This window comes from Vanacampus margaritifer, chromosome 15 (assembly GCF_051991255.1).
Source record: "Vanacampus margaritifer isolate UIUO_Vmar chromosome 15, RoL_Vmar_1.0, whole genome shotgun sequence".
NCBI classification, from domain to species: domain Eukaryota; kingdom Metazoa; phylum Chordata; class Actinopteri; order Syngnathiformes; family Syngnathidae; genus Vanacampus; species Vanacampus margaritifer.
This window is the reverse complement of record NC_135446.1, coordinates 17,936,873-17,953,271: the sequence shown is the minus strand read 5'-3', so window position 1 is coordinate 17,953,271 and position 16,399 is coordinate 17,936,873. Positions and strand designations below refer to the sequence as shown.

Here is a 16,399-nt window from a genome sequence, read left to right as displayed (position 1 = left end):
AATATACACGTTTCTTCCTGTAAACATCATTAAGCATATAATTTATACATATATTTATGGCAGGTTGTAAAATGTCTGAAGTCCTCTTGTTTATGTTTAACAAATTTAAAACATCATAAATCATGCTATTTCTACTAAGTACTGTCTCAAATGTTCTCCAATTTCGATACTGTAAATGTATAGGATCGTATGCCGAGAAACATTTCTTGGGAGGAGCAATATGGCGGCCTCGCGGCTTCAAAAGTCTTGGCCTATCGTCTAGCAAGTCATATATTCAGATCAGTGGTATAAAATATGTACGTCATTTCAGTTTTAACTATAAATGCTGATCATTAATTGTATTAATGTATGCAGATTGCTACATAAGTCGTCATAGTTGAATTTGGCTGTTACAAGTTTATATCTGACCAACCAATCAGATAGAAGAAAAATGATGACATCGTCGAGGCCCCTGTGCGGATGAAGCCACATTAGTCAACACTCAACTCTATTTCTTAAAATAAAATAAAAATTTAAAAAAAAACATGCTGTAACAAAGTGCTCAATATTAATAATAATTCACATTCTTTCCAACAAAAAAAATGAACCACAGAGAGTCAGTTTCATTTTGAAAAGTGTTTATTTCTTTCGTCTTCAAAGCTGTTTGCTGAGTTTGCGCGCTTGCCTCTCGCGGGCCTCGAAGGCCAACTTGGTCTCCATCAGCTCATCCAGCTGACGCCGTATGCGCGCCATGTCCAGCTGCGAGGCCTCGCACTGCTCCCGCAGCGCCGACGACTCAACCCGCAGCTGCGTGGCGGCCAGCGACAGTTGCTCGCTACGCTCGCGGCACTGCGTCTGCATGCGCTTGGCGTCGCGCAGCAGCGACTCCACGCTCACCGTCAGAGAGTCAAACTGGTTTTGAGACATCTCCTGGTAAAGAGGGATTATGGTTCAAACGTCAAGGTGATGGTCCAGATCGTGTCTCTCATGGCAAAATTGTACAATCGAAAGTTTTCGTCTGAAAAGTGCCTGAACAGAATTGCGTTCCGAAACAGCCATTCAAGTCATCAGAAATATATTTTTGCCATATCAAACAAAACCAATGCATAGTACGCATGTGTAGGTATGAGTTCGTCCTCTTAGGGTCGCCATCCTTAAAATGTACACTGTATTTCTATAACTTTGAATGTGTGTGGCTTTGAAAAGGCGGTGCTTAGTCTGGTAAGTGACGTGGGTGTCAGCTGTTGGCTCATTTTAGCCAATCTGTGCGTTGAATGTGCCTATTACGTGTGTATTTAGTTAGTTTGTTTAATAAAGTTATGGGGGTTTGACAATATGTGCTAATGAGCGGTGGTAGGCTGTCTGAAATTAGCTAAAAAAAAATTAGCGATCGTAGACATGCTGTTGTGTAAACCGATCCTACTTTCTGGTAGACATGCTGGACTTCATCTTCTTCTTTTTTAAGCACGTTTGTTGTATTTGATACTCTGTATTGTACATTTTGATAGTTCGCATACATGTAATGAAAAATAATTCAAACATAACACTTAAATATTTAATGCATAGTTAGCTTACCATGGATTCCAGAGTCAGATCTATAACAAGCCTCGTGCTTGTCTTTTCAGACTCAACTTCCAGATGTTCCTCTGTCTGCTCCAGAGTGCTTCTTTTCTTTGGTCTACTCCTATAGAAATTCCGTGGCTGTATTTGAATAACGAACGTAGCTCAAATGTGCAGCTTTTCTTCAGGCCGTGGAAGAACATCTCCCCGCATCTCGGCCCATGGCGTCTTCCTGTCAACGTCGAGTGAGTATGTTTCACCTCTGAGCTCAAGCGCAGTCTGTTAATCCCAAGAGATTAGACACTTAAAAGAGAGCGAAAGGGAGCCGCGAGATGGCAGCTGTAAGCTTATTAAGTCTATTTCCATTGATCTGGAACTGCGGCTCCACTTCATGATGACACTTAGAATGCTGATTCAACAAAAACCTCCATTTTGGACAAGATGTTTCCATTTTTGTTTTGTTTTTGCAATTTGTTCAACCTCTCACACTTTCTCAATCCATTCCATTGCACATTGTGCTCATTCTGGTATGTGAGCCTCAGCCAACTAGAGACAATGTGATGTCACAACTCAGCAGTAATATGAGTTGTTGTTCATCACAGAGAATAGAGAATATATGACTGAGTACTGTTACATTGTTAGTCTTCCTGTGTTGCCGCATGTTTGTGCAACTCTCGGTTGTTTAAAGGGTTATAGCACCGCCACATGGATGCTAATAATTAGCCATTCCTATGGTTTCCAATGATGTGCTAGCATTAGCATTAGGCTAGCAGACTAAAAGCTATATTACTTCTTTTTTTTTTATACACATTACACAATTCTTTTGTTTTTGCTTGACAGTAAACTTCAAATCAGGGTGGCATTGGTAAATAACTTGGAGCCTCTTTGATTAATATTTACTACCTGACAAACTGCTGCTTGCAAAGTGAGTTGTGTCAATACCACCATTGCCACAATTATCTCGTTTGCGCTCAACGGGTAAAAAAAATAAAAATAAATCTAAGAGTGAAAATGGTCTTAGAATGCACTCAAATTTTGCAAAATTATTTAGTGTTGACTCATCTCGTGAACCACTTATATTTTAATTGTATTATTTACCTGGCCCTATGTCGTTATAGTATTCATCAAAATGAATTCCCTGCTATTTACATTTTGTTGTGCTCGAACAGTTAACATGAATTATTTTCAAACCAGCAACGACCAGACTGCACTCACACAATACCACTTAACTGCAGTTTTCGTTTTGACCAACAGAGGGAGACAATGTCACTATTCTTCAGGCCCAAAACATTGTTTTCGGTCCAAATAAACGAATGCGTTGAGTGGAGACTTTATTAAATGTAACAATAAAACAAAGTCAAAAGGATGTAAATTTTAAATTTTACAGTGATTATGTTTAAACATCACTTGCCAAACTCATTATCTCATTAACTCATTCACTGCCATTGACAGCTATAGATGTCAAAAATTAATTTTAACTATTTTTATGAGTTTAAAATTTTTTCCATTCTTGTTAACTAGAGTATGAAAACCTAGATTTTTTTTGTACATTTAGAACAGATATAAAATTTGTGATTAATCGTGAGTTAACTAGTGAAGCCATGCGATTAATTATTTAATTTTAAAAAAATTATATATTTTCAATAATGTTTTTTTTTAAGATAATATTATTAAAAATTAGGGGTGTTGGCGATTACAATTTTTAAACGTAATTAATCGCATGACTTCCCTAGTTAACTCACAATTAACCACAAATTTTATATCTGTTCTAATACAAAAAAAAATTCTAGGTTTTCATACTTTTGTTAACAAAAGTGGGGGAAAATGTTAAACTAATAGAAATAGCTCAAATGAATTTTTTTACATCTATAGCCGTCAATGGCAGTGAATGAGTTAAATACATATAATATAACACTATAACACTTATGCAGCCAATATATATGGGTTCAAGTGCAAACAAACAAATTCAGTACAAAAAAAAAGAGTGTGCGGCTTCACCGCCGTCGCCTCACTGGGGCCTTGCAGGGTGGTTGAAAAAGGGCTCCGTCTCAGCAGCCGTCACCCCTGGGTCACTGAAAAGCCCGCCGGTCGGCCCGTCCAGACCCCCAGTGAGCACCTTTGCCCCCGAGCTCCGGCGCCTCTGAATGATGACCAGCACGCCGATGAGGAGCCAGAAGAAGAAGTTGACCCACACGGCCGTCTGTAAGAGGAAGTGGACAAGTGGACAGGTGATTGGCAGGTAGCCATTATGTGATTACAATAACAGTGAGTGATTAGAATGCTGACCTCTGCCTTTCGAAGGCCACTGTAGAAATTGTCTCCTTTGATTGGACTGGCCCATTTCTTTGTCTGGGCTTCCTCGCAGCTTCATATGCATCCAATGTAAATATATCATGAATCTGGAATATCCTTAGGCAAAAATGTGAGCATGCAGACTACCTGGTGATGTTGGGAACGCTGGCCGTCACAGAATTGCAAAGCGTATCTCGTCCGATCTTGAGCATGCAGCCCGAGATGAGCAAGAAGAAGAGGAAGACGCCGCACACGACCAACGCCACGTTCATCCAAGCGCGCTCCCTGCGTTGGCTAACAGAAATGTGGACAGTGTTTTTCACTATATCACAGTTCTTGTGTGCACAAGTTTATTTATTTATTTATTACCTGCCACTTTCACCATCGATGCAGATGTTGTACAACCAGTACAGGGACAGCGAAAAGCACAGCACAGCCACCGTTACAGATACAGCCGACAAAAAGTAGCACAAGGAGGCCGAGCTGGACACCTGAACCCCAAGAGCACTTTCTGTTGCGTTGTAGCTCACAACTCCGTAAAGCATGCACAGGCCTCCAAAATTACCCTGGAAGAGATTGATGTTTATTAAAACACTGACCTACATTTATAACCTCAATTGTAAAGGTGTTTCTCTTATGTATTTATCTATTTTTTTATTATCTTATCTTAAAAAAATACACACATATATATATATATATATATATATATGCTACGTGTTATGACGTTTATCAAAGCACTTGCGTTTTCAAAGGTGGTACGTAAAATAAGGTTATTATTATTATTACAAATGAGATCTGTTTCGATTTTTTTGCCGCTTTTGCAGGCCAGTAATTGAATTAGATGCAGAGAAACAGCGGTATGTGCATGTTTCGTGCTGGTGGGACGTTGCACGGTCCAGTATAATGGGGCACGAGGACCCTGCATGTGGTCACATGACTGCATCTGAACCCATGACGGTTGTTATGACACACAAACTGAGAAGGCAGTTTATTTCAAAAGTAAACATGCAGCGGTGAGAGAAATATTACCGATACCGTGAATGGTTTGGGTGGGCTTGTCTCACAACTTTCTAACGAGGCAACTTCTACCCGGAAGAGGATGCTGACGAAGCATAATTAAAAGTTGTAAACGGTGTGTTGAGCAGTGTGTGAAGTCACCTGGACGATGGTGAGGGACGCGGCGGTGACAATCCCGCAGACGAAGCAGCTGGCGTACAACACCAGCTCCAGCAGCAACAGCCCGGTGAGCTCCATCATCACCCAACAGACAGATTCTCCTCCTCTGTGGCGTTTAGAGCAGCGTGATTGAGGTAGGAAACATCCAGCGAGCGTCTTCAAAATAAAAGCCAAACGGAAGTGTTCGCTCGTACCAAGTGCGTCGAATTATGCGACAGCAATGACGTAATTGACCGTGCGCCCGAATAATGTTTGATTTTTTTGTTTGTTTGTTTGTTTTTGTTCGTCCCTCCTGGGCAATGTTAAAAAGTAAATAATTGGTGAATTATCCCGAGCACAGCCAATGAGAAGGGAAGCGGTTTACAACCACAATTTTCTTTTCGTTTACCACCTTAAGCTAAATATTAGCCTAGCTTCTTCCGTCAAGTCTGGAAGCCCCTGCTCCGAAGTCTTCCTCTCACAGGTCAGTCGTGGTACTACAACAGACATTTTGTGTGGAACTGTAGCTTCAAAATTTGTAACTTTGTCCCAAAAAGAACATTAGCAACAAATTTTGCCACTTGCACTGCAAAGTAACTTAACCGCCAAAATGCATAAATTTCCCCCTCCAAACAACACAAGATTAGTTTAGATTAGTTAGGCAGCAAAACAAAATTAATTTTCATCCGTCAATTTTTTCCCCACCATTTATCCTCCCTAGGGTCATGGCTATTTCAGGTGACTGAACAAGAGTTTTAAAAAATAAACAGTCAGAGCAACTACTTCAAATACTCGATGCCTTAAAAAAAGCGTGCACTGACCTTGATTGAATGTCCTCTTCCAGTTGTTAGTTGGCTGGACTTCACTCCTATGTTGGTCATCTACTGAGAAAAACCTCTCTCTGACTCTCCCTTCTTTCTCATCCGCGGCACAAATGTGTGAAAATGTGAACAATTGGTCACACTAACTGCTCGACACTTGAACACTGGTTGCCATACACAGAGATTAGCTTTGGGTCACATACTGCTCTCAAACGTCGCGATAAAGTGGACAAACAGTGGTGAGAATTGGGGTAAAGTTATGCCAAGGTGTCGTATTTCAAACAAGTGCTGTCATGTGCCAACCTGGGAATTTGCTCCTTCATTGCATTTTTAGCTTTGGCACTTTGTCATGCACCAGTCCTTTATATTTCATGTACAAATTTACAAAGGAAGCTCATGGTTTTAGTAATGCTTCGAATGGATCTGCTGTGTAACACTGTATGATTTTTCATTTTTATTATAACATTTTGCATGCAAGTGTCGAAAAGCATAGTAAAATATCTGACACACTAAATCCCCTGACATTTGTTTTTAATTCAATGCTCCTTTTAAACATCCAATTTTACATGTGTTTGAATGAGGCACGGATTTTTAAGAATACGCTCACTGTACATTTGGAATATAAAGCAAAAGGTTACAATTCAAAACGCATATATATATATATATATATATATATATATATATATATTGCAAACATGCACTTGAAGATACGTCACAAATAAAGTCTCACAAAAACAAATTGAGGAGCCACAATGCAAATAGCTGCAGACTGAACCCATTTAAGTAGTTCATGTGTCATTTTACACCTTTTTAAATATATTGTTCCAGTGAACAGGCCTCATATTCCTTCAATCATTTCTAAATGTCTTGCAATACATACAAAGATACAAAAAAAAAAGACTTTAAATTTAAAACAGAAACTGGACTAAAATATTGTAAACAGCATGTCTTAAACCTGTAAGGTTTTAAACATCAAGTTGAAACTCACCTTATGAGTCTGAATGAACACGTTTAATTTATACATGCATGTATGTTGGTCATATCGTGTTACGAATGGTGCCTTGAGATACGAGTTTAATTTGGTTCATGACCACGGATCGGAAACAGTGAAATCATTTTTTCCCTTTGAAATGAATTGAAATGCCATTAATCATCTCCAGCTTTTCCATTAAACAACAACAAATACATTACAAAATATTATACTTTACAAAAACATAATACAGGCTTACATGAAGACGGTCACGACTCCTAAGTAAGCTGCTTTAATATGCCTGTGAGAATTGTTATATTTAAAAATCATTCACTCGTGCCAAGCTAATGCTTGTTGTGAAGTGAGTTTGCTAATTTCTTGAAATAACTCAAAAGGAGAGTTACTTTTACCTCAAGGCACCACTGTATTTAAAAAAGAAAAGAAAAAGATTATAATTAGCCGACTGGACAACCAGGCAGTCTGAAGGCATCTGGTACGCTACTGTCAAGCTTACAGATGATTTTATATATTCCTTTCTTCCAGCAGGGGTCGCTGTCTTTGCCCGTCCAAATGGCTGAGTGAAACTCCCTCAAGGCCACCTCGGACACTTCTATAAACCTCTCCGGGACCTGGAAACAGCAAGAAAAAAAGTAAATTAAATAATCCTGATTTGCTCTCCATCCCATTTAGAAACATGAGCGACTTAACCTTCCCAAAACATATGAGCATTTAAGTCAACGATTTACCTGGTAGATGTTACTTTTATTGTAGTGCATGTTGAGGATGCGATAAAGTTCTGTATCCCGGCCCACTCGCAGCTGACTCTCTCTACACAGGCGCGGTGTACCATCCCTGGGTCACACACACACACACATACCCCAAAATAATCATTTCAATGCATTATGACATTTCCCCTTTTGGTCGATATATCATAATAACAGTACACAATTAAAAAAAAAAAAAATGCAAACCAACCGAGTGAGAGCCTCGCGGACAGCCTGCCTCGCAAAGCGCTCCATCTGGATATAGAAGAACTCTCGGAAGTTGCTGAACCATTTAATCATCTGGGAGGTCACGCAACGGTTAAACTGGACGGACAAACACAGAAACATCAGTGGTAGGGAATAACCGAGTACGAATACTTGATTACTGCACTTAACTTTGACTGCCAAAAACGTTAAATAACGTTTCGTAAAATCCTATGGAGTGCCAAAGACGTTAAAAGACGTTTTTTTCAAAACAGAGGTGAAACTAACCATTTTCTATTGTTGATTACTGAAAAACGGAATAAGGTAGAAACAAACTTTTTTTTCTGATGAAAGATGAGAGTCCAATCTTTCATTTGGTAGTATGTGTGTTTCCATAGTCCAAACACATAATTTTCTGTGGACCTTGAAAGATCAGTCAAAAATGCTTAAATCGGCTGGCACCCACGGCATCCCTTTTCTGAAAACGTCTGGCAGTCAAAGAAGTCAACCCATAAACTTTTTTTTTTGACAATAATACGTTATATGCAGCCCCACTAGTCTAATCATGACATTCTGATTAATATTACAATTTTGGAATATGAGTTATGAAGCAAAATGCAGCTATTTTTACCCATCTCAGTGAGCGGCCATTTTGCCATCTGCTGTCGACTGAAGATGACATCAATTTTGCCTAAGTAACAACTAATCACAGTCTATCTTCAGGAAACAGGTGAGCTCTGATTGGTTGTTGCCTGAGCCCTGAGCAACTGTGCTGTCATCTTCAGTCGGCAGCAGGTGACAAAATGGCCGCCCCCCCGAGATAAATAAAAACGGCTGGATTTTGCTTCATAACTCATATTCTACAAATGTAATATTAATCAGAATGTCATGTTCAGACTAGTGAGGTCACATATGACATACAGTATTATTGTCAAGAAATGTTTAAGGTTGACTTCCACTTAAAAGTCCACGACGTGGAAAACGGATGCTACTTTGTTTAGCATATTTTCTTTACGTGCTTTTTTTTTTTGTGCCTTCACATTACTACATGTATGAGCCGCAAGAATATGCAGGGAGTCCTCAAGTTACGGTGGAGTCCCGTTCCTACGCTACAGATGTAACCCAAATTTCCACTTAAGTCGTATTTCCCCGTTAAAGTCGATATTTACATGAAAATACTCTGTACAGTAATTAAAAAAAAAAAAGCGACCTAGAAGAGCCGGAAACAATATTTCGTGTTTCCGCACTGACGTACGGCAGAGCGGAGCTAATTCAAACTTAAACACGGAAATGTGACATGCCCGATGGCGAGCCGACCTGCTGATGGACGTCCGTTGCTGGAGGTAACAACAACACAACTTCAAATAACTTTAAAATGGCGTGATTACTGCGGCAAATTAATTTTTAAAAGAAGGTGGTACGGACGAGGCACGGGCGCCGTAAAGTCGAAACGACGTAACTGGAGGACTCCCTGTACTGTAAAGCTGGAATATATCCCACAGAGTCGTTGGGGGGGGGGCTTTTCACGTCGCAACAACGAGGCACTCTAAAGCGACCACGCCAGTCCGAAGCCCTGTCCACACGCTGGTTCGCATGTGAGTCTTAAAAAAAAAGAAGAAAAAAAAAAAGAAAGAACCTTCCTTTTCCGGCTTCTCTCCGTGACATGCACACACTCACAGCAGACAACGAGGCACTCTAAAGCAACCACACTGGCAAGCCTTTTCTATTGAAGTACAGAGTGTGGAGTACTGCTGCCAGCTGAGATGAACACGAAATAAACTTCTGCATGCGCACACACCTTAACATCAGGGAAGTATGTCTTGAGTGTGTTGGAGCTGGGATAGCGAGCGTAGAAGAACAAGAGTTTGGCTTTCTTCAGGTGGCAAGGAGACAAGCCCTCCTGGGCGTATACACGAGGCCGGTTAAGGAGATATGCTGTTGAATTCAATCCGAATTTTTTTTACAATCCGCTTTGACTATCTGTTGCCATGCCAATCTCCGTAATCTGCCCGGCGTGTTCAGAATCAGTAGCGCTGGCCTATGAAACAAAGTGTGTCAACAACGGGACTGTTTCTTTAACCAATCAGATGTCATCGCCATCCTCAAGGGGCGTGAGCGCTAGCCCTCGATGACATCACAATGATAGTTGCATGTTGCCATGCGCTTTTCAAAGATAATCATGCCGCATTGTGCTCGACAAAAGGATATCCCCCCTGTGCCCAGGTAAAGCTCCCCTCCGTCCATCATCCCCCCCGCCCTCACTCCCCTCTCCCTCTCTCGGCCGCCGTGGCGCACGAGGGAGGGTCCCAGGTGACCGAGCAGGGGCATCGGTGGGAAGGAGGGGTGCGTGGGGAACTCCAGAAAGGGGTCGGAGTTGAGGAAATCCTTGCGGGACGACGGGGGAAGATGCGGCATCTGCGGGTGGTGGAGCGAGCGCGAGAAGAGCTGCTGCATGGAGTAGTGGAGCAGCGGCAAGGCCAGCGGAGGGGCCGGGAAGGATGAGGAAGAGGAGGATGAAGAGGAAGATGAGGGTGGGTGGCCACAGGAGGGGTCCTTGGATTGCGCCGCCGGCGCTAAAAGAAGGGGAGGTCGAGGGAGATGCAGAGGGAGGTTGGGGTGACTCGGTGGAGGCGGGCCAAGGAGGGGGCGTGCCTTCTGGAGGTCAGGTGACTTCTGGGCCACCAATGGCAAGGCCAGATCTGTGGTCTGGGCGCCCTGAGGAGGCAGGTTGCGCATAGTTTGCCGCTGTCTTTCGCTCTCTTCATCATTCCCTCCTGGCCTCTCATCCTGACCTCTGAACTCTCCCTCCACTCTTCCTCTCACCTCATTGTCGCCCTCGCCAGCTTCGGGGCAGGATGTTTCGGTGTACATACGCAGGACGCGGTCGATGACTCTGGCCACGGCGCTGCCCAGCTCCAGCTTCAACGCCTGGGCGAACTTGTGCCCCCCTTCCTCGTCTTCGTCTTTTATCTCTCCGTCCCAGTCCAACCACAGGCCCACTCCCTCCATCATACTTTCTCCTCGTCCCGTCCTGGCGCCGTCTTTTTGCTTCTCTTCTCTTTGTTTGAAGCTATAAAAAGGGGCAATGAGAGAGAGGGGCTCGTTTTCCAGAGCAGCTCCATCGAGGTCCTCCTCTTCGTCAAACATCCTCTCAGCTACGTCCTCATCCTCCACCTCACCTCCATTTCCACTCCTTTTCACCTCCTCTTCATCCGTATTGCTCTCGCCAAAGGCCCTCAGTACTTTCTCCTGCAGGGCTTGGAGTCTTTCCCGGGCCTCCTCCAGCTGCTCCTTCAGCTCCGCTCTCCTCCTCCTCCTCAGCTCCCTCCTTCCCCCGCCACGTCTCGCACCGCCCTCTTCCAGCTTCATCCTTTTCACCCTCGCCAAGTCCTGGCTCCAGCGGGCGCCCGCTCGCTTCTTAGCCTCGTCGTCGGTCGACGACGACTCCTGGCCTTCTCGCTCCGTGTTTCTTTCCTCCGCCAGGTGCGAGTTTCGAACGCTGCGTGGGGTTCCGCAGGACTGGCTGAGGTGTTGCTGGATGAGGGGAAAGCCGAGGGGCCTGAAGGCGGTCGGGGGGGGCCGACCTCCACCCGCAAGCCCTCCGAGCACTTCTGCCGACAGGAGTGGGGGCGCAAACGGGTGCACTTGCAGATTGGAGTCATCGAAGAGGTCTGAGGGGGAATCCATCACTGGGGGAAGAGTTTAAGGGCATAAATTAGGATTGTTTGGTTTTCGGGGCGAACTGTGTTTGACTAAGTGCTACGGGTTTGAATCTCTCCACAAGAGACAATTTAATACGTTTTTTTTTATAGGTGGGGCGCAAAACGATTCAAAGACGGTTCAACTTGTGCAATTGGTCCGATTTGATTCGGTTCAACTCAGGGATATTACGATGCAATTCGATATGGTGCGGCTCCGTTCCACAGGGTATTACATAAATACTTTTTTGTTGTCATTCTACATACATTTGAATCAACTTGTCGATACCGTTAATGTGCCATTTTCATCTATGAGTTTATATCTCTCCGATGAAAAATCATTTGATACATTTGTCAATATATTTAAAGTGGAACAATTCTGTTTGGTTTGATTCTGTACATCATTTACAATTTAAATAAATTTAAAAAAAGCTGTTTTTGTTCCGCCCCTAGTACTCATATTGGTATTGATCTGTAAAAAGTGTTATTGAGTATTCCTCACTAATATATATATTTTTTTAAACTAACAATGACAAACAAAATACTTAACACCCAAAAGTGGCCAAATTACAAGCAAACGGAACCAAAATTAGTCCAAAGTAAACTACAATGCACAGTAAACTGTTCAACTCCCGGACGAGCCCCCACTTCATACATTTCAATGAACATGTCAGTACTGTAAATGTGCTATTTCCGTCCAAGATGAAAATTCGAATCGATCATATGGTATATTTCAAAGTGGAACGATTCGGTTCAATGCACTTGCATCGTTTAACTAAAAAAAAAAAGGTATTCTGGTTCAAACTGGTTTCTGTTAGACTCCTAATAAATGCCATCATTCTTCATCTCAGTGGCCAATGACATCATCATTAACTCATTCACTCCCAGCCATTTTTGCTGAAGCAATCCCCTTCGCTCGGGGCTGTTTTACTGGATTTTGACTGATTTTGCAAGGCCCACAGAATATTGTGTTCTATTGCTATAAAAACATGGAACTTACCAAAAGAAAGATTAGAGTCTTTTTTTTCATCAGGAAAAAAAGTATATTTCTGTCAGTTTCCGTTATGCAGCAATTAGCATTAGAATGTAGCTCAAGTTTCATCATTATTCGCAAATCAGTTTAGAACTGTGGGGAAATCAGCTTGTTTGCAACGTGGGGGCTGCATCATATCCTTCTGTATGCTCAAGCATTTTTTTTTTTTATTACAAAAAAACGTATAAATACATCTTTGGGACACTTCAAACATTTAAAATAGAACGCATTTATACATTTTTTGGGAGCAAATGAGTTAAAGAAACCATCAGTACACAACTGCCACATACTTCATTTGGAGCTGATCACAACCTAAATGCATCTAATAACATGAAAACAACCGTTTTTGTCACACTGCGTGAATTGGATGGCCATCGTACTGCTCTTTGCGGTGTTCCCAACTCCCCCCGTGCCAACTTTGGCCACCAGGGGGCAGTGTAACACACACAGACGCATACACTGCTCATCGAAGGGTCTCAACTCCTCTCAGCTCAGTAGCACAGCGCTAATGTTAGTCCCTCTTTGCAGAGGATAAAGAACATACGTCTGTGAGCATATTGTCTGTCTGCATGTGTTGCCGGCTTGTGTCATAGCACACCGCAACATAGATGCTATTTGGCGTCGAAATAGCGGATTTAAACTTTAGTGTAAACATGGCAATAAACAGCTTGAAGCCTCTATTTTTGAAGAATATTTAAGTGTGGAGTCCACTACTTTCCTACAGTATGCGGAGAATAGTCAGGTACATGTTCAAATGTGACATTTCACTCTTCTTCTCATCATCGCCAAATGTCCCCTCCTTCCTTCCTCTGTACCCCCCCCCCCCCCCCCCGCAATCCCCTCCTCTCCCTCTTATCAGTTCAGGCAGCTTGTTAAGCACTGTTTGATCAGAGTGTTTACTATCACACACACACACACACACACACACACACACACACACACACACACGCAGAGGATGATTCACACAGTAGTGAAGCATGAGAGGCTTGTGAGAGGGCTAACAATGGTCAATGGTCCTCTGGGAGGGAGATGGACTCCGAACACCACGTACGTGTGTATGCGATCGTGTGTGTGTGTGTGTGTGTGTGTGTGTGTGTGTGTGATCAGTATAGTCCGACTTAGCTTTGATAACACCCTTAATCCACTTCAGATGGATACACTCACCGCACACGATGGACGGACGGACGGACGGATGGATAGTGAGCATGTAGGGTCCCCTGGTGAAACACTAAGAGAATAATCCCCCTATAAATAGCTAAATATCAATTATTCAAATGCCCTCTCTTCCCTGCTATAACACCGCCCAGATGGCAGGCAGGCCAATGCGCTTATATGCGCCGGCCAGATTAGCTTTTTTAAAGCCAGCCGCAAAAGCTGGCCAAAATATTAACACTGAGCAATGGACATGAAAGCCATGTTGCACTAGATTAGACATAAGCGGGGCGGGGGGGGGGGGGGGGGGGGTGTTATTATTCACCATGCATGCTTGGGAAATTTCAAACAAAATACTTGACATCCTTATGTACGCACAACTCTATTTTACTTTATTTTCAAAGTTAGCATTTTTGTGTGTGTAAACATTCAAATTCTTTAAATCTGCCATCATAATAAAAAAATAAAAAAAACCACTTGGCAACATCTGTATGTGGAATACTGACACGTGTGTGTGTGTGTGTGTGTGTGTGTGTGTGTGTGTGTGTGTGTGTGTGTGTGTCTGTGTGTGTGTGTGTGCGTGTGTGTGCTGGCTAATTAGCAGTTGGACAGATGATGTCGCATTGTGAAAAAGTAATAATAATAAAAAAAAAAGCAAGATTTTTTAAAAACATAAATAAACTATAATGACATAAAACACTTACTCTCAGTCAGGAGAGCTGCGGCGGGCTCTCGCCGAGGTTTTTTTTCCGCTCAGGTGTCCGCTGATGTGCGCTCTTCCGCCGTCGACTGTCCTCAGCTGGCACCCGCGGTGATTGTGGTGGTGGTGGTGGTGGTGTTAGAGAGCGAGAGAGAAGGAGGGGGGGAGGCTCGGACATGTGAGTCCACAGCTCTCCGGCCGTGTTGTTTTGTATTATTCAACCGCCCCCACTAGTGATCCACTTCTTCCCGTCCCTCACCAACACAATCTGTACCCGGCTGGCACCGTGTGTCATCATGCTCCAATGCTGCTGCTGCTGATGATGATGATGATGCTGATGATGCTGATGTCCACTTGACGAATCGGGCCCCGCCCATGTTGGCCTCACTATATGTAAATTAGCGTAGGCAGATGTGGCAACACTTAAGTAGAAGTATGCATACTAGAATGCGGTGCAGATTCCACTCTTATAATTGACTTAAAAGTACAGGAAGTTGCCCAAAAATGACATTATTATCTCTCCCCCACTGATTAATGTTGTCATCACTGCCCTTCACATTAGTGCCTCCTGTTTATTGTCTTCCCCCCTCTGCTTCTGTTAGGCAACTCACTGAAAAAGCCCTCAGTTGTCATGGAACCAAGGCTGGCGAACAAAAGATGGACGCAGCTACAGATGAGGGTGAGTTTATGAGGTTTCCGGGGGGGGGGGGGGGGGCGCTTGGAAAGCAGGCAGTCAATTAATATTAATAGGAGTAATGTAAAAAAAAAAAAAAAAACACGCAGAGGGAGGATGGCAGGAGATAACAAGGTCAATGATGGCTGCATCTGATCTAAATAACAAAGGAGCGCGCAGTGTGCGCGCGAGAATGCAATTGATGGCTAAAAAAGAGTCCCCTAAAAAGCGCAAATGGCTGACGGAAAAGTGCAGCCTGAAGCTTTAAATGGTGCGTCATTTCTCTCAGGTCTCATATTATGTAAACTACTCAAACACTATCCCTTCTCATCCATCCATTGCACACATGCAGCCACTTTTAGTGTCAGCTTATAAATACAGCATCCCCCAGAGTGAGAGATACAGTATAACATCAATTTGTAAAGTGGGTGCGTGTTTGAGCATAAAAAGGGATCAATAGATGGCATAAAGTGTATGTGCATTGATTTGCTAGCAGGGCAATGTGATGGGCTTGATGGAAACATGGGGGGGGGGGGGGGTGTCAGGAAATGGCAAGAAGAGAGCATAAAGCTGGCTTTTCATACATTTTCTAAAAGTACTCCACAACGTGTGCGTCTGTGGCTGCTGCCTACCTGGACTTTGTTACATGCATGATGGCGCGCACACACTCACGTGTGCACATGGGCAAACCACCTCGCCTCTGCAGCTGAGCCCCTCACGTTAGCTCACATTACTTTCATGTGGCCAAATACCACGCGTTGACTTTATTGACCGGTTTCTTGCGCTTCTGTCCAAGCGTACGCATGAAGGGAGGCCAACGGCATACATTAAAAGTGCGTGGCCGCAGAAAAAGCCAAAGTAATTTACTGTAGTGCCTCATGATAAAAACACTCAATATTCCCCATTGAAATGAAGGGGATTGTCATATTAACTCATTCACTGCCGTTGACGGCTATAGACGTCAAAAATTCATTTGAACTATTTCTATTAGTTTAAAATTTTTCCCACTTTTGTTAACAAGAGTGTGAAAACCTTTTTTTTTTATTGTACATTTAGAACAGATATAAAATTTGTGATTAATCCGTGAGTTAACTATTAAAGTCATGCAATTAATTACAATTAAAAAATGTAATTGTCTGACGCCCCTAATTTTTAATAATCTTTTCTTTTCTTCTTAATTGGGGCATCAGGCGATTATTAATATTTTATTTGTGATTAATCACAAATTTTATCTGTTCTAAATGTACAATAAAAAAAAAAAAGGTTTTCACACTCTTGTTAACAAAAGTGGGGATTTTTTTTTTAAACTAATAGAAATAGTTCAAATTAATTTTGGACATCAATAGCCGTTAATGGCAGTGAATGAATTTTGGCTCGCTCTGAAAACCTAGGTTTTTT

At 42.6% G+C, this 16,399-nt stretch overlaps 2 protein-coding genes and 2 long non-coding RNA genes across 5 annotated transcripts; 1 reads left to right on the top strand and 3 right to left on the bottom strand.

Moving 5' to 3' along the window:
• Positions 1-626: 626 nt before the first annotated feature.
• LOC144035550 (uncharacterized) lies at positions 627-1,864 on the bottom strand. Its single transcript, XR_013288459.1, has 2 exons — positions 1,555-1,864; positions 627-909 (listed from the first exon to the last, which is right to left on the bottom strand). It is a non-coding gene; the product is annotated as an uncharacterized LOC144035550 (long non-coding RNA).
• A 993-nt stretch (positions 1,865-2,857) lies between these two features.
• On the bottom strand, positions 2,858-6,040 carry tmem179ba (transmembrane protein 179Ba). Of its 2 annotated transcripts, none has more exons than XM_077545098.1 (6): positions 5,808-6,040; positions 4,990-5,163; positions 4,201-4,397; positions 3,979-4,125; positions 3,826-3,904; positions 2,858-3,739 (listed from the first exon to the last, which is right to left on the bottom strand). In XM_077545098.1, exons 1-6 carry the CDS (start codon positions 5,865-5,867, stop codon positions 3,548-3,550), a joined length of 849 nt encoding a protein of 282 aa, XP_077401224.1. In that variant the 5' UTR covers positions 5,868-6,040; the 3' UTR covers positions 2,858-3,547. The 2 variants fall into 2 exon arrangements, with proteins under 2 accessions (XP_077401224.1, XP_077401225.1); XM_077545099.1 differs by having other exon boundaries at positions 4,990-5,113.
• On the top strand, positions 5,104-15,009 carry LOC144035426 (uncharacterized). Its single transcript, XR_013288437.1, has 3 exons — positions 5,104-5,470; positions 7,324-7,427; positions 14,931-15,009. It is a non-coding gene; the product is annotated as an uncharacterized LOC144035426 (long non-coding RNA).
• LOC144035423 (uncharacterized) lies at positions 6,242-14,618 on the bottom strand. Its single transcript, XM_077545097.1, has 6 exons — positions 14,333-14,618; positions 9,954-11,434; positions 9,544-9,651; positions 7,753-7,865; positions 7,524-7,629; positions 6,242-7,406 (listed from the first exon to the last, which is right to left on the bottom strand). Coding segments are annotated over exons 1-6 (1,983 nt in total). The 5' UTR covers positions 14,334-14,618; the 3' UTR covers positions 6,242-7,232.
• Positions 15,010-16,399: the final 1,390 nt, after the last annotated feature.

Bases quoted from the DNA above. Each gene is read 5' to 3' on its own strand.
- tmem179ba (XM_077545098.1), bottom strand. From the start codon at position 5,867: ATGACCAACATAGGAGTGAAGTCCAGCCAACTAACAACTGGAAGAGGA. The intron at 4,398-4,989 runs GTGACTTCACAC...AATCTCTTCCAG, and splicing joins CGTCCCTCACCATCGTCCAG to GGTAATTTTGGAGGCCTGTG. The intron at 4,126-4,200 runs GTAATAAATAAA...CATTTCTGTTAG, and splicing joins ATCGATGGTGAAAGTGGCAG to CCAACGCAGGGAGCGCGCTT.
- LOC144035423 (XM_077545097.1), bottom strand. The intron at 9,652-9,953 runs ATATCCTTTTGT...CCTCGTGTATAC, and splicing joins TTTACCTGGGCACAGGGGGG to GCCCAGGAGGGCTTGTCTCC. The intron at 7,630-7,752 runs GTTGGTTTGCAT...TGTGTGACCCAG, and splicing joins GTCCGCGAGGCTCTCACTCG to GGATGGTACACCGCGCCTGT.